This window comes from Salmo salar, chromosome 13, assembly GCF_965601325.2.
Source record: "Salmo salar chromosome 13, fSalSal1, whole genome shotgun sequence".
Taxonomy (NCBI): Eukaryota; Metazoa; Chordata; class Actinopteri; order Salmoniformes; family Salmonidae; genus Salmo; species Salmo salar.
Window position 1 is genome coordinate 46,671,713 of NC_138303.1, and position 23,858 is coordinate 46,695,570.

At 42.0% G+C, this 23,858-nt stretch overlaps 1 protein-coding gene across 1 annotated transcript in view; it reads right to left on the reverse strand.

Annotated features, from left to right (window-relative positions):
• LOC106566979 (copine-9-like) overlaps positions 1 to 23,858 on the reverse strand; it is a 126,905-nt gene that overhangs the window by 63,598 nt on the left and 39,449 nt on the right. Inside the window, exons 3-4 of the mRNA XM_014135691.3 lie at positions 16,536 to 16,582; positions 11,596 to 11,699 (exon numbers count right to left, since the gene is read on the reverse strand). Of these exons, the coding sequence (XP_013991166.1) occupies positions 11,596 to 11,699; positions 16,536 to 16,582 (151 nt within the window). The remainder of the gene's footprint in view (positions 1 to 11,595; positions 11,700 to 16,535; positions 16,583 to 23,858) is intronic.

The following is a 23,858-nucleotide window of genomic DNA, read 5'->3' on the forward strand; positions in this document are numbered from 1 at the left end:
TGAAGAAGAAAATAAAATGTATTCTAATGTTACTTAAGACCTTCATGAACACAACCAAAATTATTATTTTTTCGATAGCATACATGAAATGCATTAATTACACTGTTAGAACGTTGCAGTCAGAATGACTGCTCATTAGCTTGAAGGGGGTCCCTTGAGGTATAGCGGTTAGAGTGTTAACTAATTCGTTTCAATATAATTGTCCAACAAAGACCTGGAAAGAATGCCTGAAAGGTGCAAATTTTACGCTTTGCGCACATAACCCGCTTGCTCTTTTATGAACTCGGCAGTTGCTCATGTTTCTTTGACATTAATTTAACCAAAATCATTAACATTATTCACTGTATTTTATATGGTAGAATAAAAAGAAAAGGATAGTCGACACGTGAAGATATCATATTGCCCACATTGATAACACAGATTTTTCAATTCATAAATACATTTCTCTGTTATGAGAGAGAGAGAGAGAGAGAGAGAGAGAGAGAGAGAGAGAGAGAGAGAGAGAGAGAGAGAGAGAGAGAGAGAGAGAGAGAGAGAGAGAGTATGCAGTGCATGCTTACAATTTCAGCATCTTAGTCTGTATGACATTTTTTCTCTTCACATATTGGCCATTAAAATTCTTCCATCCCACTCAGGCCTTTGTAGCCTAACGGCTGGGGAGCATTCAAAAATAATTGTATGGAGCAAAGCAATCAGGATGTTGTCTTGTTCACTTGTCAGTTTGTTACCTAAACAGATCATATCTATAGTCTACCAATTCATGGGTTGTCATTTAGGCTGCATAGCCAATAGTTATTTAAGTGTTCATTCATGCTGTGGTGCTGTGATTGTCTTTTCAATAGGCATGTGAGTGAAGGTATTAACAACACATACAGTACCTTTTCTCTTCTGTGTCTTTGATGTGGTGCAGCATTCCATCGTTCACCTAATTTCAGCAGCCTTAACAGTTCCATTGCCCTATCTGTCGTACCACATTTGTTGAGAAGCTGTCCCGTAATCTATAGAATTTTTTTCATTGCCATTTCCACCGTTCTCCTTTTCCTGGTTATACAGGAATCGAGTAGCTTCTTTTGCTGATTTTAGAGTGATGTCGCTTTCCTTCCATTTAACCTGTAGCTATGCAGGGTACACCAGAGAGAACGGGATTCGTTTTTCACATAGCTTTTTCTTTATGGGGGTCGAATTCTCTGCGTTTCATGTAGTTACAGATTGTACACCAAATAATATGATATAACCAAAGATTTTTGTTATCGATTACTGGACTTACCAGATTTGCCTACACAAAACGTTGCCATAGATTTTTCAACTAACCTGGAATTGGCGATACTATCTTCGTTCTCGATTCGGCCAAACATGTATCTTTTAAAATGTCTGGGTCCAGTTGCAGGTGGTTCGTTTGAATTTAGAAAATGCTCTAATATTAAAATAAATGTTTTGCTCCATGAAGTAATCCAACAATGTGTACGCCGCCATCTTGTCTATTTAAAATCTTCTCTCATTGATTGAGACAGGTGGGTCCACCCCAAAGTGCCGCATGTCATGAAATAGAAGAGATGGCTGCATACACAATGTTAGATTACTTCATGGAGCAACATCAAACGAAACCCCCTCAACTGGACACGTACATTTTAGAAGATACATTTGGCAGAATCAAGAACAAAGATAGTATTGCCAATACCAGGTTAGTTGAATAATCTATGGCAACGTTTTGTATAGGTAAACCTGTAGTGCCCAGTAATGGATACCAAATATCTTGGTTTATATCACATTATCTGGTGTACAGTCTGTAGCTATGTTTCATGTAGAGGTCTCTGCTCATGTTGGCATTGATGTAGGTCCGATGGCCCTCATACATCAAAGGTCGGACTCCTGACTTTTTGGCTTGGATGACCAGTTGTAGAACTCCATCTTTGTCCCTATAGTTAAGGAACTTTGTGATGATGCCCCTTGGTTTGCTGCTCATGTCCCCTCTCGGGCCAACCGTTCAACGTGCTTGTTGGATTGTGGGACCCTGTGTGAAGTTCTCCTGTCCAAATAGTTGTGGTATTACCTTTTCCAGGAATTCTTCCATTCCGCTTGTTCCACAGCTTTCTGGGAAATTTTGATTTGAATTGCAACTGAAGTCTTCCATCCCGTTTAATCTTTCAGTAACGATGTATTTTTGTTCATCCGCGGTTTTGTTTACGCGGTTAACCCAGTTTCGGCCTCCACATTTTGAGGTTCAATCATACAATTATGCAGTTGTATAATTCTGCCATGAGCAGCAATGCAGATATTGGGATGAGCGAGATGTAAGATTTAGCTCTCACACAGCCACACAGTTTAGACGATGTTCAGTTTAGAAAGAAAAAAAACAAAGCCTACTGTATATCGTTGACTACATTAAAGCTATAATGGCACCTAAGTAATGTTTATCTAGATCTGGAATAAGATGTGGGGTGGCTTACCAGCAAAGCCAAGTGGATGTAATGACAGCACATAATCAATGTGATAAATTAAAAGGCTTGAGCTGGATCTATGATTGGCCAGCCCGTTATGGTGGCTCCCAGAATGACAACCTGTGAGAAGGACTGAGGGACTTGGCTACCCTGTGATCTGAAAAAATAACAAGGAAGCAAAGAAAATACTTGAAACAGATCATTATAAATTGGTCCTATGTATAAATTAAAGGTTTATTTTAGCTTCTAGCCTAGCCAGAATTATAATATTTTAATCAGATATGAAATTAGAAGATAGAATTGAATACAACATTACAGTATATAATTGAAAAGCATCAATCTGGTCGTTTTTACTAAAATATACACTTCTAGACACATGATGCCTACAGTGCCTTCGGAAAGTATTCAGACCCCTTGACTTTTTCCACATTTTGTTACGTTACAGCCTTATTCTAAAATTGATTAAATATAATTTTTTCCTCAGCAATCTACACACAATACCCCCGAATGACAAAGCAAAAATATTTTTTATTTTTTTTTGCAAATTTATTACAAATAAAAAACAGAAATGCCTTATTTACATAAGTATTCCCTACCCTTTACTATGAGACTCGAAATTGAGCTCAGGTGCATCCTGTTTCCATTGATCATCCTTGAGATGTTTCTACAAATTGATAGGAGTCTGCCTGTGGTAAATTCAATTGATTGGACATGATCTGGAAAGGCATACACCTGTCTATACTAGGTCCCACAATTGACAGTGCGTCAGAGCAAAAACCAAGCCATGAGGAATTGTTCGTAGAGCTCTGAGCCAGGATTTTGTCGAGGCACAGATCTGGAGAAGGGTACCAAAAATGTCTACATCATTGAAGGTCCCCAAGAACACAGTAACCTCCATCATTCTTAAATTAAGAAGTTTGGAACCACCAAGACTCTTCCTAGATTTGGCCGTCCGGCCAAACTTAGCAATCGGGGGAGAAGGGCCTTGGTCAGGGAGAACCCGATATTCACTCTAACACAGCTCGATGGTCACTGTGACAGAGCTCTAGAGTTCCTCTGTGGAGATGGTAGAACCTCCCAGAAGGACAACCATCTCTGCAGCACTCCATCTATCAGGCCTTTATGGTAGAGTGGCCAGATGGAAGCCACTCCTCAATAAAAGACACATGACCACCCACCTGGAGTTTGCCATGAGAAACAAGATTCGCTGGTCTGATGAAACCAAGATTGAACTCTTTGGCCTGAATGCCAAGCTTCACATCACGTCTGGAGGAAACCTGGCACCATCCCTACGGTGAAGCATGGTGGTAGCAGCACCATGCTGTGGGGATGTTTTTCAGCAGCAGGGACTGGGAGACTAGTCAGGATCGTGGGAAAGATGAATGGAGAAAAGTACAGAGAGATGCTTGATGAAAACCTTCTCCAGAGCACTCAGGACCTCAGACTGGGACAAATGTTCACCTTCCAACAGGACAACGACCCTAAGCACACAGCCAAGATATTGCAGGAGTGGCTTCGGGACAAGTCTCTGATTGTCCTTGAGTGACCCAGCCAGAACCCGGACTTGAACCCGATCAAACATCTCTGGAGAGATCTGAAAATAGCTGTGCAGCAACGCTCCCCATCCAACCTGACAGAGCTTGAGAGGATCTGCAGAGAGGAATGGGAGAAATTCCCAAATACAGGTGTGCCAAGCTTGTAGCGTCATACCCAAGAAGACTCGAGGCTGTAATCACTGCCAAAGGTGCTTCAACAAAGTACTGAGTAAAGGGTCTGAAGACTTACCAGTCACAGTACCAGTCAAAAGTTTGGACACACCGATTCATTCCAGGGCTTTATCTTTATGTTCACTATTTTCTAGATTGTAGAACAAAAGTGAAGACATCAAAACTATGAAATAACACATGGAATCATGTAGTAACCAAAAAAGTGTTAAACAAATCAAAATATATTTTATATTTGAGATTCTTCAAAGTAGCCACACTTTGCCTTGATGACAGCTTTGCACACTCTTGGCATTCTCTCAACCAGCTTCACCTGGAATGCTTTTCCAACAATCTTGAAGGAGTTCCCACATATGCTGAGCACTTGTTGGCTCAATTGGGTTGAGGTCGGGTGATTTTGGAGGCCAGGTCATCTGATGCAGCACTCCATCACTCTCCTTCTTCAAATAGATATGTAAATGTGATATTTCCATTTTTTATTTTTAATACATTTGCAAACATTTCTAAAAACCTGTTTTTGCTTTGTCATTATGGGGTATTGTGTGTAGATTGATTAAGGAAAAAAAATATTCAATCAACTTTAGAATAATACTGTAATGTAACAAAATGTGGAAAAAGTCAAGGGGACTGAATACTTTCGGAATGCACTGTATGTGAATGCATTGCATTCAATGGGGGAGAGATTAGTGTCACAATATTGATGCCTAGAGATAAGCTTCACAGACATGATGCTTAAATTAATACATTGCATTCAATGGGGGGAAGATTAGTGCCACAATATTGATGCCTAGAGATGAGCTTCACACGCATGACGCGTAAGTGAATACATTGCGTTCAATGAGATTGATGCATAGATATGGATCGAGTAGTTGACACAAGTCAATTGCATTCATGTCTGTCAGTTCTCTCTCTCTCTCTCTCTCTCGCTATTCTGTAATCCCCATATCCCTCTCTTCATCTCTCCATCCCTGCCCCTCTCTCTCTGTCTCTCTCTCTCTACCTCTTCTTTATCCCACCTCCTTCTCTTCTCTCTCCCTCCCTCTGCCTTCTTTCACCCCCTCCACCCTCTCCCACCTCCCTCTTCCCCTTCCTGTCGCTCTCTTCTAACTCACTCTCTACTTCTCTCTCCCCCTCTCTCTCCTGATTCTCTAATAATGCCTATCCCTCTCTCTCTCTCTCTCTCTTTCCCTCTATCTCTCTCTTCTCTCTTTCCCTCTCTTTGCCTCCCTTTGTCTCTCTCTCTACCTCTTCTTTATCTCACCTCTTCTTCTCTCTTCCTCCCCCTTCTTCCATCCCTTTCACCCTCTCCCCTCTCTCTCCCTCCTCTCTCTCTTTCTCCCTCCTGTCTCTCCATCTCTCTATCTATCTATTTTCTAACTCCCACTCTCCATCTCCCTCTCTCTTCTCTCTCTCCGTCCCTCATTCTCTCTCTCTCTGTGCCTCCTTCTGTCTCTCTCTCTACCTCTTCTTTATCCCTCCTCCTTCTCTTATTTCTGACTCCCACTTCCCTCCCTCCCTCCCTCCGTCCCTCTTCTGTTAATTATTTTACCCTCTCCCCTTTTACCCTCTCCCCTTTTACCCTTTCCCTATTTCCCGACTCACTCTCTCTCTGTGTCCCTCCTATCCCCCGCTCTCCCTTTCTTTCCATCTCTCTCCCCCTCCTTCCTTCACCCTCACCCCCTTTCTCTCCCCTTCCCTCACTCTCCCTGTATTACGGGGGCTGAGTAAATGGCTTGCTAGTGCTCTCCCATGTCATCCTTAAGAGGGGTGCATCACATCCTGCCAGGCTTTTTTCCTGCAATACTCAACTTGAGTGAGTTGAGTCACCGACGTGATCTTCCTCTCCGGTTTTGCGCCCCCTTGGGCTCTTGCGGTAGGGGAGATCTTTGTGGGCTATACTCCACCTTTTCTCAGGGTAGTAAGTTGGTGGTCTTTTGATATGCCTCTGGTGGTGTGCTTTGGCAAAGTGGGTGGGGTTATATATACCCTGCCTGGTTGGCCCTGTCCGGGGGTATCGTTGGACGGGGCCACAGTGTCGTCACAGTGTCGTCACCACCCCGTCTCAGTCTCCAGTATCTATGCTGCAATAGTCTATGTGCTGGTGGGGCTTGGGTCAGTCTGTCTTATCTGGTGTCCTGTGTGATCTTAAGTATGCTCCCTCTAGTCCTCCCATATCTTTTTCGCTTTCTCTCTTTCCCCTCCTGGAGGACCTGAGCCCTAGGACCATGCTTGATGCCAGCCCTAGGACCATGCTTGATGCCAGCCCTAGGACCATGCTTGATGCCAGCCCTAGGACCATGCCTGACGACTCCTCGCTGTCCAGTCCAGCTGGTCATGCTGCTGATCCAGTTTCTGCTTTTCTAAATGCGACTATGGAACCCTGACCTTTAACCGGGCACAGCCAGAAGAGGACTGGCCATCTCTCAGAGCCTGGTTCTTCTCTAGATTTCTTCCCAGGTTCTTGCCTTTCCAGTGAGTTTTTCTTAGACACCGTGCTTCTACATCTACATTGCTTGCTCTTTGGGGTTTTAGGCTGGGTTTCTGTATAGCACTTTGTGACATCAGCTAATGTAAGAAGGGCTGTATAAATAGATAGAATCAATCAATTAAATGTATCTCTTTCCCTCCTTCTTTTGTTCCCTCCCCCTTCCTCTCTCCCGCCCTCTCTATCTATTCTCTAATCCCCCCTCTCCATTTCTCTCTAAAGGAGGTAGAGCGAGAGAGACAAAGGAAGGAAAAGAGAGGTAGAGAGGAGGAGGGAGGGAGGGAGACAGAAAGAGAGAAGAGAGAGGGAGAGGGGGATTAGAGAATAGAGAGAGTGAGAGAAAACCGACAGACATGAATGCAATTGACTTGTGTCAACTACTTGATGCATATCTATGCGTCAATCTTATTGAATGCAATGTATTCACTTGGGCATCATGTCTCTGATACTTATCTTTAGGCGTCAATAGTGAGACACGAATATTCCCCCCATTGAATGCAATGTACTACCTTATGCTTCATGTATGTGTTGCTTATCTCTATGCATCAATATTGAGACACTAATTCCCAACTACTGAATGTAATCTTTTCACATAAGCATCAAGTTTCTTTATTCGTATTGTTTTGCAAAATGGCCGTAAGTGGGTCGTAACTCTACTACGTCCAATGTAAAATGTACTCTGCGCAGGACATAAAAATGATGACCGTTGCAGCACCTGGGCGTGAGCCCTTCAATGAGCTACTCCTGGGCATAGATTCCACGCCTAATAGGGAACAGGCAGAGGGTGTTAAATTGGGACCTTTTCATGACATGCACAGAAAATAACAGCAATCTATATTTTCAAAAGAATGTGAGCCTCGTGTTCATACAGTTGAAGTGGGAAGTTTACATACACCTTAGCCAAACACATTTAAACTCAGTTTTCACAATTCCTGACATTTAATCCAAGTTAAATTCCCTGTCTTAGGTTAGTTAGGATCACCACTTTATTTTAAGAATGTGAAATGTCAGAGAAGAGAGAATGATTTATTTCAGATTTTATTTCTTTCATCACATTCCCAGTGGGTCAGAAGTTTACATACACTCAATTAGTATTTGGTAGCATTGCCTTTAAATTGGTTAACTTGGGTCAAATGTTTCGGGTAGCCTTCCACAAGCTTCCCACAATAAGTTGGGTGAATTTTGGCCCATTCCTCCTGACAGAGCTGGTGTAACTGAGTCAGGTTTGAAGGCCTCCTTGCTTGCACACGCTTTTTCAGTTCTGCCCACAAATGTTCTATAGGGTTGAGGTCAGGGCTTTGGGATGGCCACTCCAATACCTTGACTTTGTTGTCCTTAAGCCATTTTCACCCTTTCTTTCTAAAATTATCTGCCAAAATTGTTGCAACCCCTATTACTAGCCTGTTCAACCTCTCTTTCGTATCGTCTGAGATTCCAAAAGATTGGAAAGCAGCTGCTGTCATCCCCCTCTTCAAAGCAGGGGACACTCTTGACCCAAACTGCTACAGACCTATATCTATCCTACCCTGCCTTTCTAAGGTCTTCGAAAGCCAAGTCAACACACAGATTAACGACCATTTCGAATCCCACCTTACCTTCTCCCGCTATGCAATCTGGTTTCAGAGCTGGTCATGGGTGCACCTCAGCCACGCTCATGGTCCTAAACGATATCGTAACCACCATCGATAAGAAACAATACTGTGCTGCCGTATTCATTGACCTGGCCAAGGCTTTCGACTCTGTCAATCACCACATCCTCATCGGCAGACTCAATAGCCCTGGGTTCTCAAGTGATTGCCTCGCCTGGTTCACCAACTACTTCTCTGATAGAGTTCAATATGTCAAATCGGATGGCCTGTTGTCCGGGCCTCTGGTAGTCTCTATGGGGGTGCCACAGGGTTCAATTCTTGGGCCAACTCTTTTCTCTGTATACATCAATGATGTCGCTCTTGCTGTTGGTGAGTCTCTAATCCACCTCTACGCAGACGACACCATTCTGTATACTTCTGGCCCGTCATTGGACACTGTATTAACAACCCTCCAGACGAGTTTCAATGCCATACAACTCTCCTTCCGTGGCCTCCAACTGCTCTTAAATACAAGTAAAACTAAATGCATGCTCTTCAAACGATCGCTGCCCGAACCTGCCCACCCGTCCAGCATCACTACTCTGGACGGTTCTTACTTAGAATATGTGGACAACTACAAATACCTAGGTGTTTGGTTAGACTGTAAGCTCTCCTTCCAGACTCACATCAAACATCTCCAATCCGAGGTTAAATCTAGAATTGGCTTCCTATTTCGCAACAAAGCATCCTTCACTCATGCTGCCAAACATACCCTTGTAAAACTGACCATCCTACCGATCCTCGACTTCGGCGATGTCATTTACAAAATAGCCTCCAATACCCTACTCAATAAACTGGATGCAGTCTATCACAGTGCCATCCGTATTGTCACCAAAGCCCCATATACTACCCACCACTGCGACCTGTATGCTCTCGTTGGCTGGCCCTCGCTTCATACCCATCGCCAAACCCACTGGCTCCAGGTCATCTACAAGACCCTGCTAGGTAAAGTCCCCCCTTATCTCAGCTCACTGGTCACCATAGCAGCACCCACCTGTAGCACGCGCTCCAGCAGGTATATCTGGTCACCCCCAAAGCCAATTCCTCCTTTGGCCGTCTCTCCTTCCAGTTCTCTGCTGCCAATGACTGGAACGAACTACAAAAATCTCTGAAACTGGAAACACTTATCTCCCTCACTAGCTTTAAGCACCAGCTGTCAGAGCAACTCACAGATCACTGCACCTGTACATAGCCCATCTATAATTTAGCCCAATCAACTACCGCTTCCCCTACTGTATTTATTTCTTTATTTTGCTCCTTTGCACCCCATTATTTCTATTTCTACTTTGCACTTTCTTCCCCTACAAATCTACCATTCCAGTGTTTTACTTGCTATATTGTATTTACTTTTCCCCCATGGCCTTTTTTTTGCCTTTACCTCCCTTATCTCACCTCATTTGCTCACATTGTATATAGCCTTATTTTTCTACTGTATTATTGACTGTGTTTGTTTTACTTCATGTGTAACTCTGTGTTGTTATATGTGTCGAACTACTTTGCTTTATCTTGGCCAGGTCGCAATTGTAAATGAGAACATGTTCTCAACTTGCCTACATGGTTAAATAAAGGTGAAATAAAATAAAATAAAAATATGTTTTGCCACAACTTTGCAAGCATGATTGGGATCATTGTCCATTTGGAAGACCCATTTGAAACCAAGTTTTAACTTCCTGACTCATGTCTTGAGTAGTTGATTCAATATTTCCACATAATTTTCCTGCCTCATGATGCCATCTATTTTGTGAAGTGCACAAGTCCCTCCTGCAGCAAAGCACCCCCACAACATGATGCTGCCACCCCCGTGCTTCATGGTTGCAAGCCTCCCCCTTTTTCCTCCAAACATAACGATGGTCATTATGCCAAACAGATCTATTTTTGTTTCATCAGACCAGAGGACATTTCTCCAAAAAGTACAGTCTTTGTCCCCATGTGCAGTTGCAAACCATAGTCTGGCTTTTTTATGGCAGTTTTGGAGCAGTGGCTTCTTCCTTGCTGAGCGACCATTCAGGTTATGTCGATATAGGACTTATTTTACTGTGGATATAGATACTTTTGTACCTGTTTCCTCCAGCATCTTCACAAGGTCCTTTGCTGTTGTTCTGGGATTGATTTGCGCTTTTCGCAACAAAGTACGTTCATCTCTGGGAGACAGAACGTGTCTCCTTCTTGAGCGGTATGACGGCAGTGTGGTCCCATGGTGTTTATACTTGCGTACTATTGTTTGTACAGATGAACGTGGTACCGTCAGGTGTTTGGACATTTCTTCCAAGGATGAGCCAGACTTGTGGAGGTCTACAATTTTTTTCTGAGGTCTTGGCTGATTTCTTTTGATTTTCCCATGTCAAGCAAAGAGGCACTGAGTTTGAAGGTAGGCCTTGAAATACATCCACAGGTACACCTCCAATTGACTCAAATGATGTCAATTAACAGAAGCTTCTAAAGCCATTACATAATTTTCTGGAATTTTCCAAGCTGGAATTGTGATACAGTGAATTATAAGTGAAATAATCTGTCTGTAAACAATTGTTGGAAAAATGACTTGTGTCATGCACAAAGTAGATGTCCTAACCGACTTCCCAAAACTATAGTTTGTTAAGAAGAAGTTTGTGGAGTGGTTGATAAACGAGTTTTAATGACTCCAACCTAAGTGTATGTAAACTTCCGACTTCAACTGTATTTCACAACCTCCGCTTTTCAAGTCAATCGCAAAATAATACACTTGTGTCTGATCAGATATTAGCAAATGAATAGATGAGCTGCCACCTCCACGTATTTTCCCAGCCAGATCTCAAAGAACCAAATATACAGACGGAGATTCAATGAAACAAAAACAAAACGGTTGGATGACTTTGGTAGTTTCAGTAAGCAACATAATGATAAATGCCTACAATAGCATTAGCCTACTTAATTCCAATATTTTTGATATTCATTCCCACAGTAATTATTGATTGATCCATCCAGTTGTGGTTGAGAAAACATGCATGCATAGTGGTGGGCTTTGCAAAGTGATGGGACCTGCCTCGTAAAGTTTAGAACTGCTACAAGGATGGTAACAACCTAGTAATGTGCACTACCAAGCAACCATCATTATGAAGCATCACATCTCATGAACCCGCATTGCTTAAGCCAGACTTAGCTACTACGAGTCTTACTTTTGGTTGGTGCAACAGGTGTAAATTCTGATCCCAAAGTCAGATGAAGCTACCCCCGACCTAGCATTTAAGATCAATTTGTTTACACCTAACTGGTGCAACCGGCTCCAAGTGTCTAGAAGTAGGTATTTCCCAGTTGGCATGGAAACTGAGAGGTTGGTCACTTACACATCAAAGCGGAGGTTCTGCTTCTCTTCAAAGAAGAAGTCCAGGAAAAACTTCCGCACAAAGTTTGGATTCAGCGTGTTGTCAATCACCTCTGTTCTGCCAAACTAAAACAGCAGCCAGGGAAAGGAAATACAGAGGTGACAGAGTGACGCTACATGTGACAGAAGCTCCAATTTCTGTTTAATCCACCAGAAAAGACAGAACAAATATTACAACAAACATGAATGGTTAAACTCAAATATACTAATTGATACAAAACTATTATTTTTGGATATATACTACCGTTCAAATGTTTGGGGTCACTTAGAAATGTCCTTGTTTTTGAAAGAAAAGCACATTTTTTGTCCATTAAAATAACATCAAATTATCAGAAATACAGCGTAGATGGGCAAAAGAACAGAAGAACTCTGCCTAGAAGGCCAGCATCCCGGAGTCGCCTCTTCACTGTTGACATTGAGACTGGTGTTTTGCGGGTACTATTTAATGAAGCTGCCAGTTGAAGACTTGTAAGGCGTCTGTTTCTCAAACTAGACACTCTAATGTACTTGTACTCTTGCTCAGTTGTGCACCGGGGCCTCCCACTCCTCTGTCTACTCTGGTTAGAGCCAGTTTGCCCTGTTCTGTGAAAGGAGCAGTACAGCGTTGTACAAGATCTTCAGTTTCTTGGCAATTTCTCACATGGAATAGCCTTCATTTCTCAGAACAAGAATAGACTGGCGAGTTTCAGAAGAAAGTTCTTTGTTTCTGGCCATTTTGAGCCTATAATCGAACCCACAAATGCTGATTCACCAGATACTCAACTAGTTTAAAGAAGGCCTGTTTTGTTGCTTCTTCAATCAGAACAACGGTTTTCAGCTGTGCTAACATAATTGCAAGAGTCTTCTAATGATCAATTAGTCTTTTAAAATGACAAACTTGGATTAGCTAACACAACGTGCAATTGGAACACAGTAGTGATGGTTGCTGATAATGGGCCTCTGTACGCCTATGTAGATATTTCCTTAAAAATCTGCCGTTTCCAGCTACAGTAGTCATTTACAACAGTAACAATGTCTACACTGTATTTCTGATCAATTTGATGTTATTTTAATGGACAAAAATTAGCTTTTCTTTCAAAAACAAGGACATTTCTAAGTGATCACAAACTTTTGAACTGTAGTGTATATATATTTTTTACTGTATAATATTTGTAAATGATCTCATAAAAAGTTCTGGTGGAGTTATGTCACACATGCAGCTAAAAAAAATATATGGAAATGTCTGCTCTATCCAACATACAACCAACTGATTGCAGCATTACCGTAAAAATGTAGGAGGCACGTGAAAGTGGGAGAAGGTGATGAACTTTTCTTTATCCAAAATTGATTAAAGAATATTGTGATAAATAAAGAAGTTTACCTGTTTCATTTAAGGACCAAATGTTTTTTACAGCTGCGCCATACATGTTGCAAAATAGTTGGGAAGAGATTTCTGATGTACCAATTCAATGGCACAGGGTTTATGACCTGATACACAAAACATCACCGGATTCAAAACTTCTAGTTTTTCAATTGAAATAATTATACAAAATTCTTGCAAACCAATAGAATGTTATGTATATGTGGGATACCACCATCCCAGCTCTGCAGAATCATTACTAGATCACTTGTTTTGGTACTGCCCATATGTACAGTGCCTTGCAAAAGTATTCACCCCCTTGGCATTTTACCTATTTTGTTTCATTACAACCTTTAATTTAAATGGATTTTTATTTGGATTTCATGTAATGGACATACACAAAATAGTCCAAATTGGTTAAGTGAAATGAAAACCATATTTCTGAAAAGTGGTGTGTGCATATGTATTCACCCACTTTGCTATGAAGCCCCTTCGGGAAGTCACATAATTAGTTAAATAAAGTCCTCCTGTGTTCATTCTAAGTGTCACATGATCTCAGTGTATATATACACCTGTTCTGAAAGGCCCCAGAGTTTGCCACATCACTAAGCAAGGGGCACCACCAAGCAAGCGGCACTATGAAGACCAAGGAACTATCCAAACAGGTCAGGGACAGAGTTGTGGAGAAGTACAGATCAGGGTTTGGTTATAAAAAAATATCTGAAACTTTGAACATCCAACGGAGCACCATTACATCCATTATTAAAATATGTAAAGAATATGGCACCACAACAAACCTGTTTCAGTCTTCCAGAGATTTCAGGCTGGGACGGAGGTTCACCTTCCAGCAGGAGAATGAGCATACTGCTAAAGCAACACTCGAGTGGTTTAAGGGGAAACATTTAAATGTCTGGGAATGGCCTAGTCAAAGGCCAGACCTAAATCCAATTGAGAATCTGTGGTATGACTTAAAGATTGCTGTATACCAGCGGAACCCATCCAACTTGAAGGAGCTGGAGCAGTTTTTCTTTGAAGAATGGGCAAAAATCCCAGTGGCTAGATGTGCCAAGCTTATAGAGACATACCCCAAGAGACTTGCAGCTGTAATTGCTGGAAAAGGTGGCTCTACAAAGTATTGACTTCAGGGGTGAATAGTTATGCACGCTCAAGTTTTCAGTTTTTTTGGTCTAATTTCTTGTTTGTTTCACAATAAAACATATTTTGCATCTTCAAAGTGGTAGTCATGTTGTGTAAATCAAAAGATACAAACCCCCCAAAAATCTATTTTAATTCCAGATTGTAAGGCAACAAAATAGGAAAAATGCCAAGGGGGTGAATACTTTTGCAAGCCACTGTAGCTTGTTTTTGGTCGCAGGTTCAGGAATAGCTGAAGAATTGCAACATTTACCTGGAGCTAACTCTGCAGATTGCACTACTGGGTGACTTGAAAATCCATAGTCAATTGATCAATGATATTATAACACTCTTAGTGAAAATGTTCATCTTTAATTTACATTCTGTAGAAACTATGAGAATAAAACATTACAGTACAGTTGAAAAATATATGGCAATTAGAAATCCAAACTGGATGGTTTTTAGAGATAGATGGGAGGGGCAGATGGTAGCTGAAGTGTGGGACTAAAAACAAATAAAAAAGAACTCATGTAAATTATACTGTGTCCATAAAGTGTATATAGTATGTTTAAGCTAGAAGTAGAAGCCTAAGTATTGTTGTCCATTAGTTTACTTAAATAAGGGGAGGGGTGGTAGGGTTAGGGGAAAATAATACACATCAGGGATTGGAAATTATGCAGACAATTACATTGATAGAACCCACATTCTATCTGCAATATTAAAGATGATCTAACCCCTATTTTGTTATTTAAAAAATAACAGAACCTCAATCAAAACATAATCTCCGTGATAGATAATCATTTGATAATCAATGACACAATGTCACGATAAATCTAAGCATATGAAAGTTTACATCACTAGCAATAACTGCATATGTTATCTGCCTGGCAATCAGACACTAATCCCCATTGGGCAGAGTGTCTGGCTGGTATGCTCCTACAGCTCAGAGTAATAAACTATTGATCCCTGCACTGCCTCAATACCCAGCTCATGTCCTTAGTGCCCAGTGCACATCATCCCAGCTATCAACTCTGTCCCTCCCAAGCCATTATTTGGCCTGGGAGGGTAGTTTATTGTAACCCTACCAGCCTACCTGGTATCCATCGACCAAGGAACGTCCCATGATACACATCCACCTGTTCTATTTTGGGCGGCGTTCTTTGAGGTACGATTGGTTAACGGGTAGTGGAGCCTTGCTGGGAATGTTAGAATATAAATTGTGTTGTTAAGGGGAAAGGCTTTCAATTATTGTGAAGTGACTGAAACTAAGAGGTCTTAGTGACAGTAGGTCAACGCTACAGTACAGAGGAAACAAATAGATTTACTCAACACCATTTTAATCTTAGTTTACACTAACACTTAAGTGCGTATCTTTTTCAACCCTTAGTGTTGGTGTCTCAGTGTATGTGGTAGTGATCAGAAATAGAGAGAAGGGGAATCAGGCAAGGTGCTTTGGCTTGTGAGTCTTCACTAAATGAATGGCGCAAATATGTCTGCAGTTGGTTATAGAAAGTTTACTCTGCTGATTGCGTTACAATAATTATGCCCTCTCATTGATTAACCCTGCCGCATTGAATAAGCAGGTGGAAGACGTCTTGCTGTAAGGGGATCCACTCAGACGAAGCCCTTACTTAATGACATTTTTTGTCAAGCAGTGTTGACTTTGAGAGAGAGAAAGAGAGAGAGATGTTGTGGATGTGAATATTTAATGAGCCCCTCTAGAGCTCTAGACATTTGGGAAAATGAGGCTTGTTCACTACCTGAACCTATCTTATCCTGTCTGCTTCTTACCCCAGGCCATTCTACACTAATAAGAAGGATGGTAAAATCCATGCCAATTACTGATCATGGCTAGTGGTGCCTTATCCCACTAGTTAGTTAGGGAAATGTGCTGGACAGTGCAGAATGTTTGGACTTGTAGCATTCAGACAAGTGACACTAATGTCTCAAATGTTTTCTAATTAATTCTGCTCATTGATATACAAATGCAACCACCTTCGGCATACTTATGTGACTTTGGAACAATCCGAATAGAATAATATCAGGAAATAATTTCAGTGTCAGTGGCTCAGCTACCTACTGGGCACAGGGCGTCAGTTCAAAGTCTAGTTTTGATTGACATTTAGGTTCAAAGTTAGGTGAAAAAAAGACTAAATGCCTTTATGTTGATGACTTATTGCAAATCCAAAGAGTTTTCTACGTTGATTCAACATCATCACATCAATTTTGGGGGGTTGAAATGATGTGGAAATAACGTTGATTCAACCAGTTTTTGCCCAGTGGGAAAAGAAGATGGAACACATGAGTCTCACTCGGGAGGGTTCTTACATTTTTCCCCAATCATAGAAATCAGTACCTGTAAGTTAGCAGAACAGTAACTAAAGACCAAAATGCAAAAAGCTGAAAATAGAACTTAATTTTCCACTCACCTCCATCCACTCTTTGGTCCCGATACCCTGAACATACAGCACAACCACTGCATAGAAAGAGACAGAGTAGAAAGAAGGCCATAAGAGAACTTCTGAATGTAGAGTATTCAATAATGGGCCAGTCGTCAACAAACTAAAACCAAAATTTCAAAACATTAAATTACAAGAGAAAACTCATTTGGTAGAATAGGTTCAGGTTGGTCACATTCATTTAAAACAGCTCATCAGCGGTTGAATGTTGGGCATTAGTGGTATAATCCACTTCACTCTGGCTTCGTGCAGGCAATTAAAAAAAGGATCTCTTCTAATGACCAATTAAGAACATTGAGATAACCGCATCGGGGCAAGTGTCCGGGTACCTTGGCAACGTTACTGTATTTGCAGATGCTGTTCACTGCATTCATGGTAGGTTTGTCACGCTGAGGATTTTTGCTAGCTAATGCAACTAGAAATCACTTTGGCAACGATTATGCATAATTATGCCGACGAGCTGCCCAGATACAAACCACTTGTGAAATGCCACACTAGAAAGCAAAATATTTATTTTTATTTTTTATGAAACCTTTATTTAAGCAGGCAAGTCAATTAAGAACACATTTTCCTGTAGGGACGGGGGTTAAAAAATAAAATAAAATATGTAAGACAAAACGGACAACACAGACAGAAGACACTGGCAACAGCACAAATACAACAGGAAATAAACGTGGATTTGTGTGTGTGTGTGCGTGGAGGCATGTGTATGGTGTGTGTGATGTAAAACAACATGCTTCCTTACATAAGGCAACGCAAATTAGTGACATCGGGTGATACTAGAAACATTTACAGTACATGTCTCAATAACCTGTTCATCAATTTATGCTTTGAACTCCAGAACACAATTTCAAGACTAGGGGGCTGAGTAATGAAAGGACCTTTTTCCATGCTCGGTTAAAACTTTCGGGACTCTTAGTCTAAAACAAGATTGAGATCTGAGCTTGTATGTGTTTTCATTTCGAGCTGGAAGAGAGGATAGACAAAATGGCAATTTTCCTAAAATGGGCTTATAAATAAGAACGTACCAGTGTTTGAGCCTACATGTTGCTAGTGATGTCCACCAAACAGCACAGTAGAGATCACAATGGTGAGTTAGACATCTCTGATTGGTGACAAAAGGGCTGCATGATACACAGAGTCAAGAGCTTTCAGTGTAAAGCTTGAGGCTTGCAACATAAATAGTATCACCATAGTCCAATACAGAGAGAAAAGTACAATGAATCAACTCCTTTTTGGCAGCAAAGTAAAAACTAACTTTATGCCGGGAATAAAACCCAATACGCAGCTTAAGTTCTGGGTGGTGGAGCTCAACTTGTCATCCACCTACACTTGCTCTATAGAACGTCCTTCCAAGGTAGTAATTACATGGTTTTCTAAGAATTTAGTATTGGAACATTCAACGCATTTTGTTTTAGAGGAATTCAGAACAGGCTAGAAATCATACAGATTATGTTGAATGATGTTTTTGTTTTTTCAAAAGCCCAACTGCTGCCACTTGAATAAAAGAACAGTGCCATCTGGGTTCGATTTGACAGGTTTGACCAGTAATCCCAACGCACTTCAATCTCTGCACCAAGACATTATGGTCCACAGTGTCAAGTCTATGAAAACAGATAAACAATGCAGCTTCCTATCCAGGGCATAGTGAATATCATAGAACATTTTCAAAGTTTGAAACCCACCAAGCCAGTAAAGAAAACAGTGAGGAAATAAACTAGTGAGGCCATAGAGGAGTTAAACGGCTGCCTGGCCTCCACTGATTGGGCCATTTTTAAAGATGAAAACACCAACATTCACAATTACACAGACAGTGTCACATCTTGCATCAGTGTCTGTGAGGAAAACTGAATTCCAACCAGCACTTTTTTTAAATTCAACAACGACAAACCCTGGTTCACTGCTGAACTCAGAGTACTGCGCTCAGCCAAAGAGGTGACACATAGGAGCAACAACAAAGAGGACTATATAACTGCTAAACTGCTGCTCAACAAGTGGCCAAAAGTCGTTACAACAATTCGCCACCAACGACTGCTTGTCTGTCTGGAAGGGTTTCTGAATGAGTTCTAATGAGTTCTAATGTCGTTTTGAATCACAAAGAGCCCTCAGCCATCAAGAGTCTCCTCAGCTATCTTGCCCCTCAGCTGACAACACCCTCAGCCATCAAGAGTCTCCTCAGCTATCTTGGCCCTCAGCTGACAACACCCTCATCCATCTGGACTCTCTCTCCCCGCCCTCCCCCGCCCCCTACCAACTACTTTCTTCCCTGTCACCCCGCTCCCTCCCTCCCCCCTTACACCCCCTCCCTCCTTCCCTCCTTACACCTCCCTCCCTCCCTCTAGCCTACCCCAGACTGCCCTCCTCCTTGTCATCACAGAAAAGGAGGTGAACAAGCTCTTCAGAAGGCTGCAGGTCCAGACTGGATTTCCTCAGCCACACTAAAGAACTGTGCTGACCAGCTTTCCTGTTTTCACGCACATATTCAATCAGTCTCTAGAACTATGCACTGTACCTGCCTGCTTCAAATCCTCCACCATCATCCCATTCCCGAAGAAACAAAAGGTGACCGGCCTGAACGACTACAGACCTGTAGCGCTCATGAAAACCTTTGAGCACCTGGTCCTGTTCCATCTCAAAACCACCACCGACGCCCTCCTTGACCCCATGCAGTTCGCCTACAGAGCCAATAGGTCTGTGGACGATGCCTTCAACATGGGCTTCTCTACATCCTTCAACACCTCGACAACCCAAGGACATACGTGAGAATACTGTTTGTGGACTTCAACTCAGTGTTCAACACAATCATTTTGGACCTGCTACAGCACAAACACACCAAGCTGAACATTTCGGACTCCATCTGCCGGTGGCTCACCGACTTCCTGACCAAGACTGACCAAGAGAACAAAGCACGTTAAGATGGGAAAACATCTTTCAGACTCCCTGTCTACCAGCACGGGGCGCCACAGGGTTGCATGCTCTCCCCCCTCCTCTACTCGCTCTACACCAATGACTGCACCTACAGCGACGCATCTGTCAAACGACTAAAGTTTGCTGATGACACCACACTAGTCAATCTCCGACGACGACAAGTCCAAGTACCATGGAGAGGTTGACCGCCTGGTGGCCTGGTGCAGTCACAACAACCTGGAACTCAACACAGTCAAAACAGTGGAGATGGTGGTTGACTTCAAGAAATATACGGCCAAGGTATTACAATTCCTGGGGACTATCATCTCCCACAACCTCAAGTGGGAGGACAACATCACAGAGGTGACCAAGGAGGCTTGGCAGAGAATGTACTATCTGCCCCAGTTGAGGAAACTCAAACTCTCTGACAATTCTGGTTCGGTTCTACACGTCCATCATTGACTTCATCCTCACCCCTTCTTTCAGCGTCTGGTTTGGGTCTGGGTCTGCCCGCTGTAAGGGCAAACTTCAGTGCATCGTCCGGTCTGCGGAGCAGGTCATCAGCTGTACCTGCCCAACATCAAGGACCTGCACACCTCCAAGATAAGGAAGCATGCAGGTAAGATCATCACCGGCCCTGCCCTCCCCAGACACCCCATCTTTCAAAGACACCGCTTTGGCAGACGGTTTAGGTCAGTCATGACCAAAAACGCTCACCACCTGAACAGTTTCTTCCCCCATGCTGTGGCCCTCATCAACCGGCTATCAGGGTCATAAGGGACTAAGTGACTTTGAATTGGGCCGATTACTGCACCTTGTAATCAATGACATCAAATACTAATCTGTATTATACTGCATTTACACTATGTACACCTCGCACAAAACTGTATATATTCACCATGGCAGCATCCCTCCCTTTGCTTATATAGAGATATCCCCTCTCTAAATGGTATATTCCCACTGAAACCAGCCTATACTGCAGAATGTTATGTTCTATGTTTCCTGTACTGATATGATATATTCTGTATGATATCAATGTGGACTTGTGTCTGTATTCTCTTTGTATATTGCATATAGCTGGCAGCACCTTCACAGTAAGACAAATTCTGGCTTTGTGTACTTGGCTAATAAAGGTATTCTGCTCATGTAAATCACTGGTAGTGCAATGAAGAAGTCTACCAAATAAAGTCTACCAAAGTTGACACTGTGTTTGTAAGCATGCCAGGTAAAGGAAGTGAGATTGAGACAGACAGGACAAGGCAGATATATGAGAGCTCCCAGTAGTGCCCTGTTGTCTGTTAAGTAAAATAAAAAGCTGTAATAAATGACTAAAATAGTCTAATTCCAAAATGCTACAGGGCCTGTTTGAGCACTTGTTAGCGCCTAGCAATGCAGCCCATCAAAAAAATGGAACTCTGTCAGGTATTTCCCAGTCTACAAAGTAAACAGCTTCAGTGGATATCAGGGGTGCCTTACAGAAACAGCCATTAAAGTTTGAACCACAACATGGAGCGAATCATTCTGAGAAGATGAGAAGTGCATCCCCATGCTATAGGAATCCTCCAGGATGAGAGAGAAACTAGTACTTCTTTAGATGAATCTAAATTTGGGGACAGATGAGAGAAACCCATAGGCTGGCTCCCAGCATCAGACGGATAGTCTGCTTTATGGAAAGTGACTGTTAGAGGATACCCCATCTGGTGGGAAAGTGCAGAGTCAAATCTAAAGGAGCTGCACGCCAACTTTTCTACTCTGGCTTCATGGCCAGGTAACCAGGTGAACTGAAATTAAATTCAATCAATCTTATACGCTTAGAAAAAAATATGGTATCTACAGTAGAACCTGGGGCACTGAGGGGGGCGCGTCGCTTCTTGCCTGTTCCTGCTCGACTTAGCTTTTTTATAGCTCTTTTTGCATTAATTATTAATTTGTTTTCTCAGAATGTTTGTGCAATCATTTCCTATGATCGACAAACACTTTTGGAACATGAATCGGAAGCTATACATTGATCTCTCAGCCGCCCAGATCTGGAATACTACATCTACTCCTTTGTTTCCCGCACAGCGGGCTTACTTGTTGCTCCTGACCGAGATGACCAAAGGCAGAGGAAGACAAAAGCTAGGCTGACAAGATGGGCTACACCTCCTCCTCTTACTAGTATCCTGATTTTTTTATATAAATTCAGCAAAAAAAGAAACGGCCCTTTTTCAAGACCCTGTCTTTCAACGATAATTCGTAAAAATCCAAATAACTTCACAGATCTGCATTGTAAAGGGTTTAAACACTGTTTCCCATGCTTGTTCAATGAACCATAAACAATTAATGAACATGCACCTGTGGAATGGTCGTTAGTTAAGACACTAACAGCTTACAGATGGTAGGCAATTAAGGTCACAGTTATGACATCTTAGGACACTAAAGAGGCCATTCTACTGACTCTGAAAAACACTTGCATGCTGCAAGAAGGCATGAGGACTGCAGATGTGGCCAGGGTAATAAATTGCAACGTCTGTACTGTGAAACGCCTAAGACAGCGCTACAGGGAGACAGGACAGACAGCTGATCATCCTCGCAGTGGCAGACCACGTGTAACAACACCTCCACAGGATCGGTACATCCGAACATCACATCTACGGAACAGGTACAGGATGACAACAACAACTGCCCGAGTTACACCAGGAACGCACAATCCCTCCATCAGTGCTCAGACTGTCCACAATAGGCTGAGAGAGGCTGGACTGAGGGCTTGTAGGCCTGTTGTAAGGCAGGTCCTCACCAGACATCACCGGCAACAACGTCGCCTATGGGCACAAACCCACCGTCGCTGGACCAGACAGGACCGGCAAAAAGTGCTCTTCACTGACGAGTCACAGTTTTGTCTCACCAGGGGTGATGGTCGGATTCACGTTTATCGTCAAAGGAATGAGCGTTACACCGAGGCCTGTACTCTGGAGCGGGATCAATTTGGAGGTGGAGGGTCCGCCATGGTCTGGGGCAGTGTGTCACAGCATCATCGGACTAAGCTTGTTGTCATTGCAGGCAATCTCAACGCTGCGCGTTACAGGGAAGACATCCTCCTCCCACATGTGGTACCCTTCCTGCAGGCTCATCCTGACATGACCCTCCAGCATGACAATGCCACCAGCCATACTGCTTGTTCTGTGCGTGATTTCCTGCAGGACAGGAATGTCAGTGTTCTGCCATGGCCAGCAAAGAGCCCAGATCTCAATCCCATTGAGCACATCTGGGACCTGTTGGATCGGATGGTGAAGGCTAGGGCCATTCCTCCCAGAAATGTCCGGGAACTTGCAGGTGCCTTGGTGGAAGAGTGGGGTAACATCTCACAGCAAGAACTGGCAAATCTGGTGCAGTCCATGAGGAGGATATGCACTGCAGTACAGATACTGACTGTTACTTTTTTCAGGGACACATTATTCCATTTCTGTTAGTCATATGTCTGTGGAACTTGTTCAGTTTATGTCTCAGTTGTTTAATCTTATGTTCATACAAATATTTACACATGTTAAGTTTGCTGAAAATAAACGCAGTTGACAGTGAGAGGACTTTTACTTAAATCATACTTCATTAACATATTTTAAGTATATTTAAAAGGATCTAAATCGGAACAATTTGAAATGCATTGAATGGATTTAATTTCAATTTTATTCGTATTTTATTAGCATGTAAGTATATTAAACGCATTTAAAATGATCTAAATTCGGTAATTTGTTTTGAGTTCGGGAAAAGCTGGTGTATTCGAAAAAGAGCAAAACAAATATATCTTGAATACACCTTTAGTATATTTTATGTATATTTCTCATAAATTTGAAATATACTTAAACAGTATTTGAATTAGAATTACTTTCTTTACAAAAAAAGTGTATTTTTGATGTGTTTCATGTATACTTTTACAAATACACTTCTACTCATTAACCACATTAGCTATTGCATGTAGAGGTTACCTTGATTAACCAAGGCATCTTCTCAGCCAATGTTAACATGCTATTTAAAAGCAGTTGTGGATGGAGCAGCAATTTACAAGTAACGCTTTTGAGAACTGTGCACCACTGGCATTTCACACTTTAGTTGTTCACATTACGGTAAGAAATGTACGTTCCAATAAAATGTGAAATAAGTCATATGTAATGTGTAATTAAAAGTACATCATTATTCAGTTTTAAAATGAACATCAAAACATTTGTAAACATGTATAAATCAAAACTTCAGCTGCATAAAAGGATGATGTGGAATATGTACATTTTTGTGCACATGCGTTTTTGAAAGTATACTTTAAAAATATTTTGTGGACATTTAAATATAAATGTTTTGAAAGTATATTTACGTATTTGAAAAAGTACACTCTCAGGAAGCATGTTCCTCAGCTGT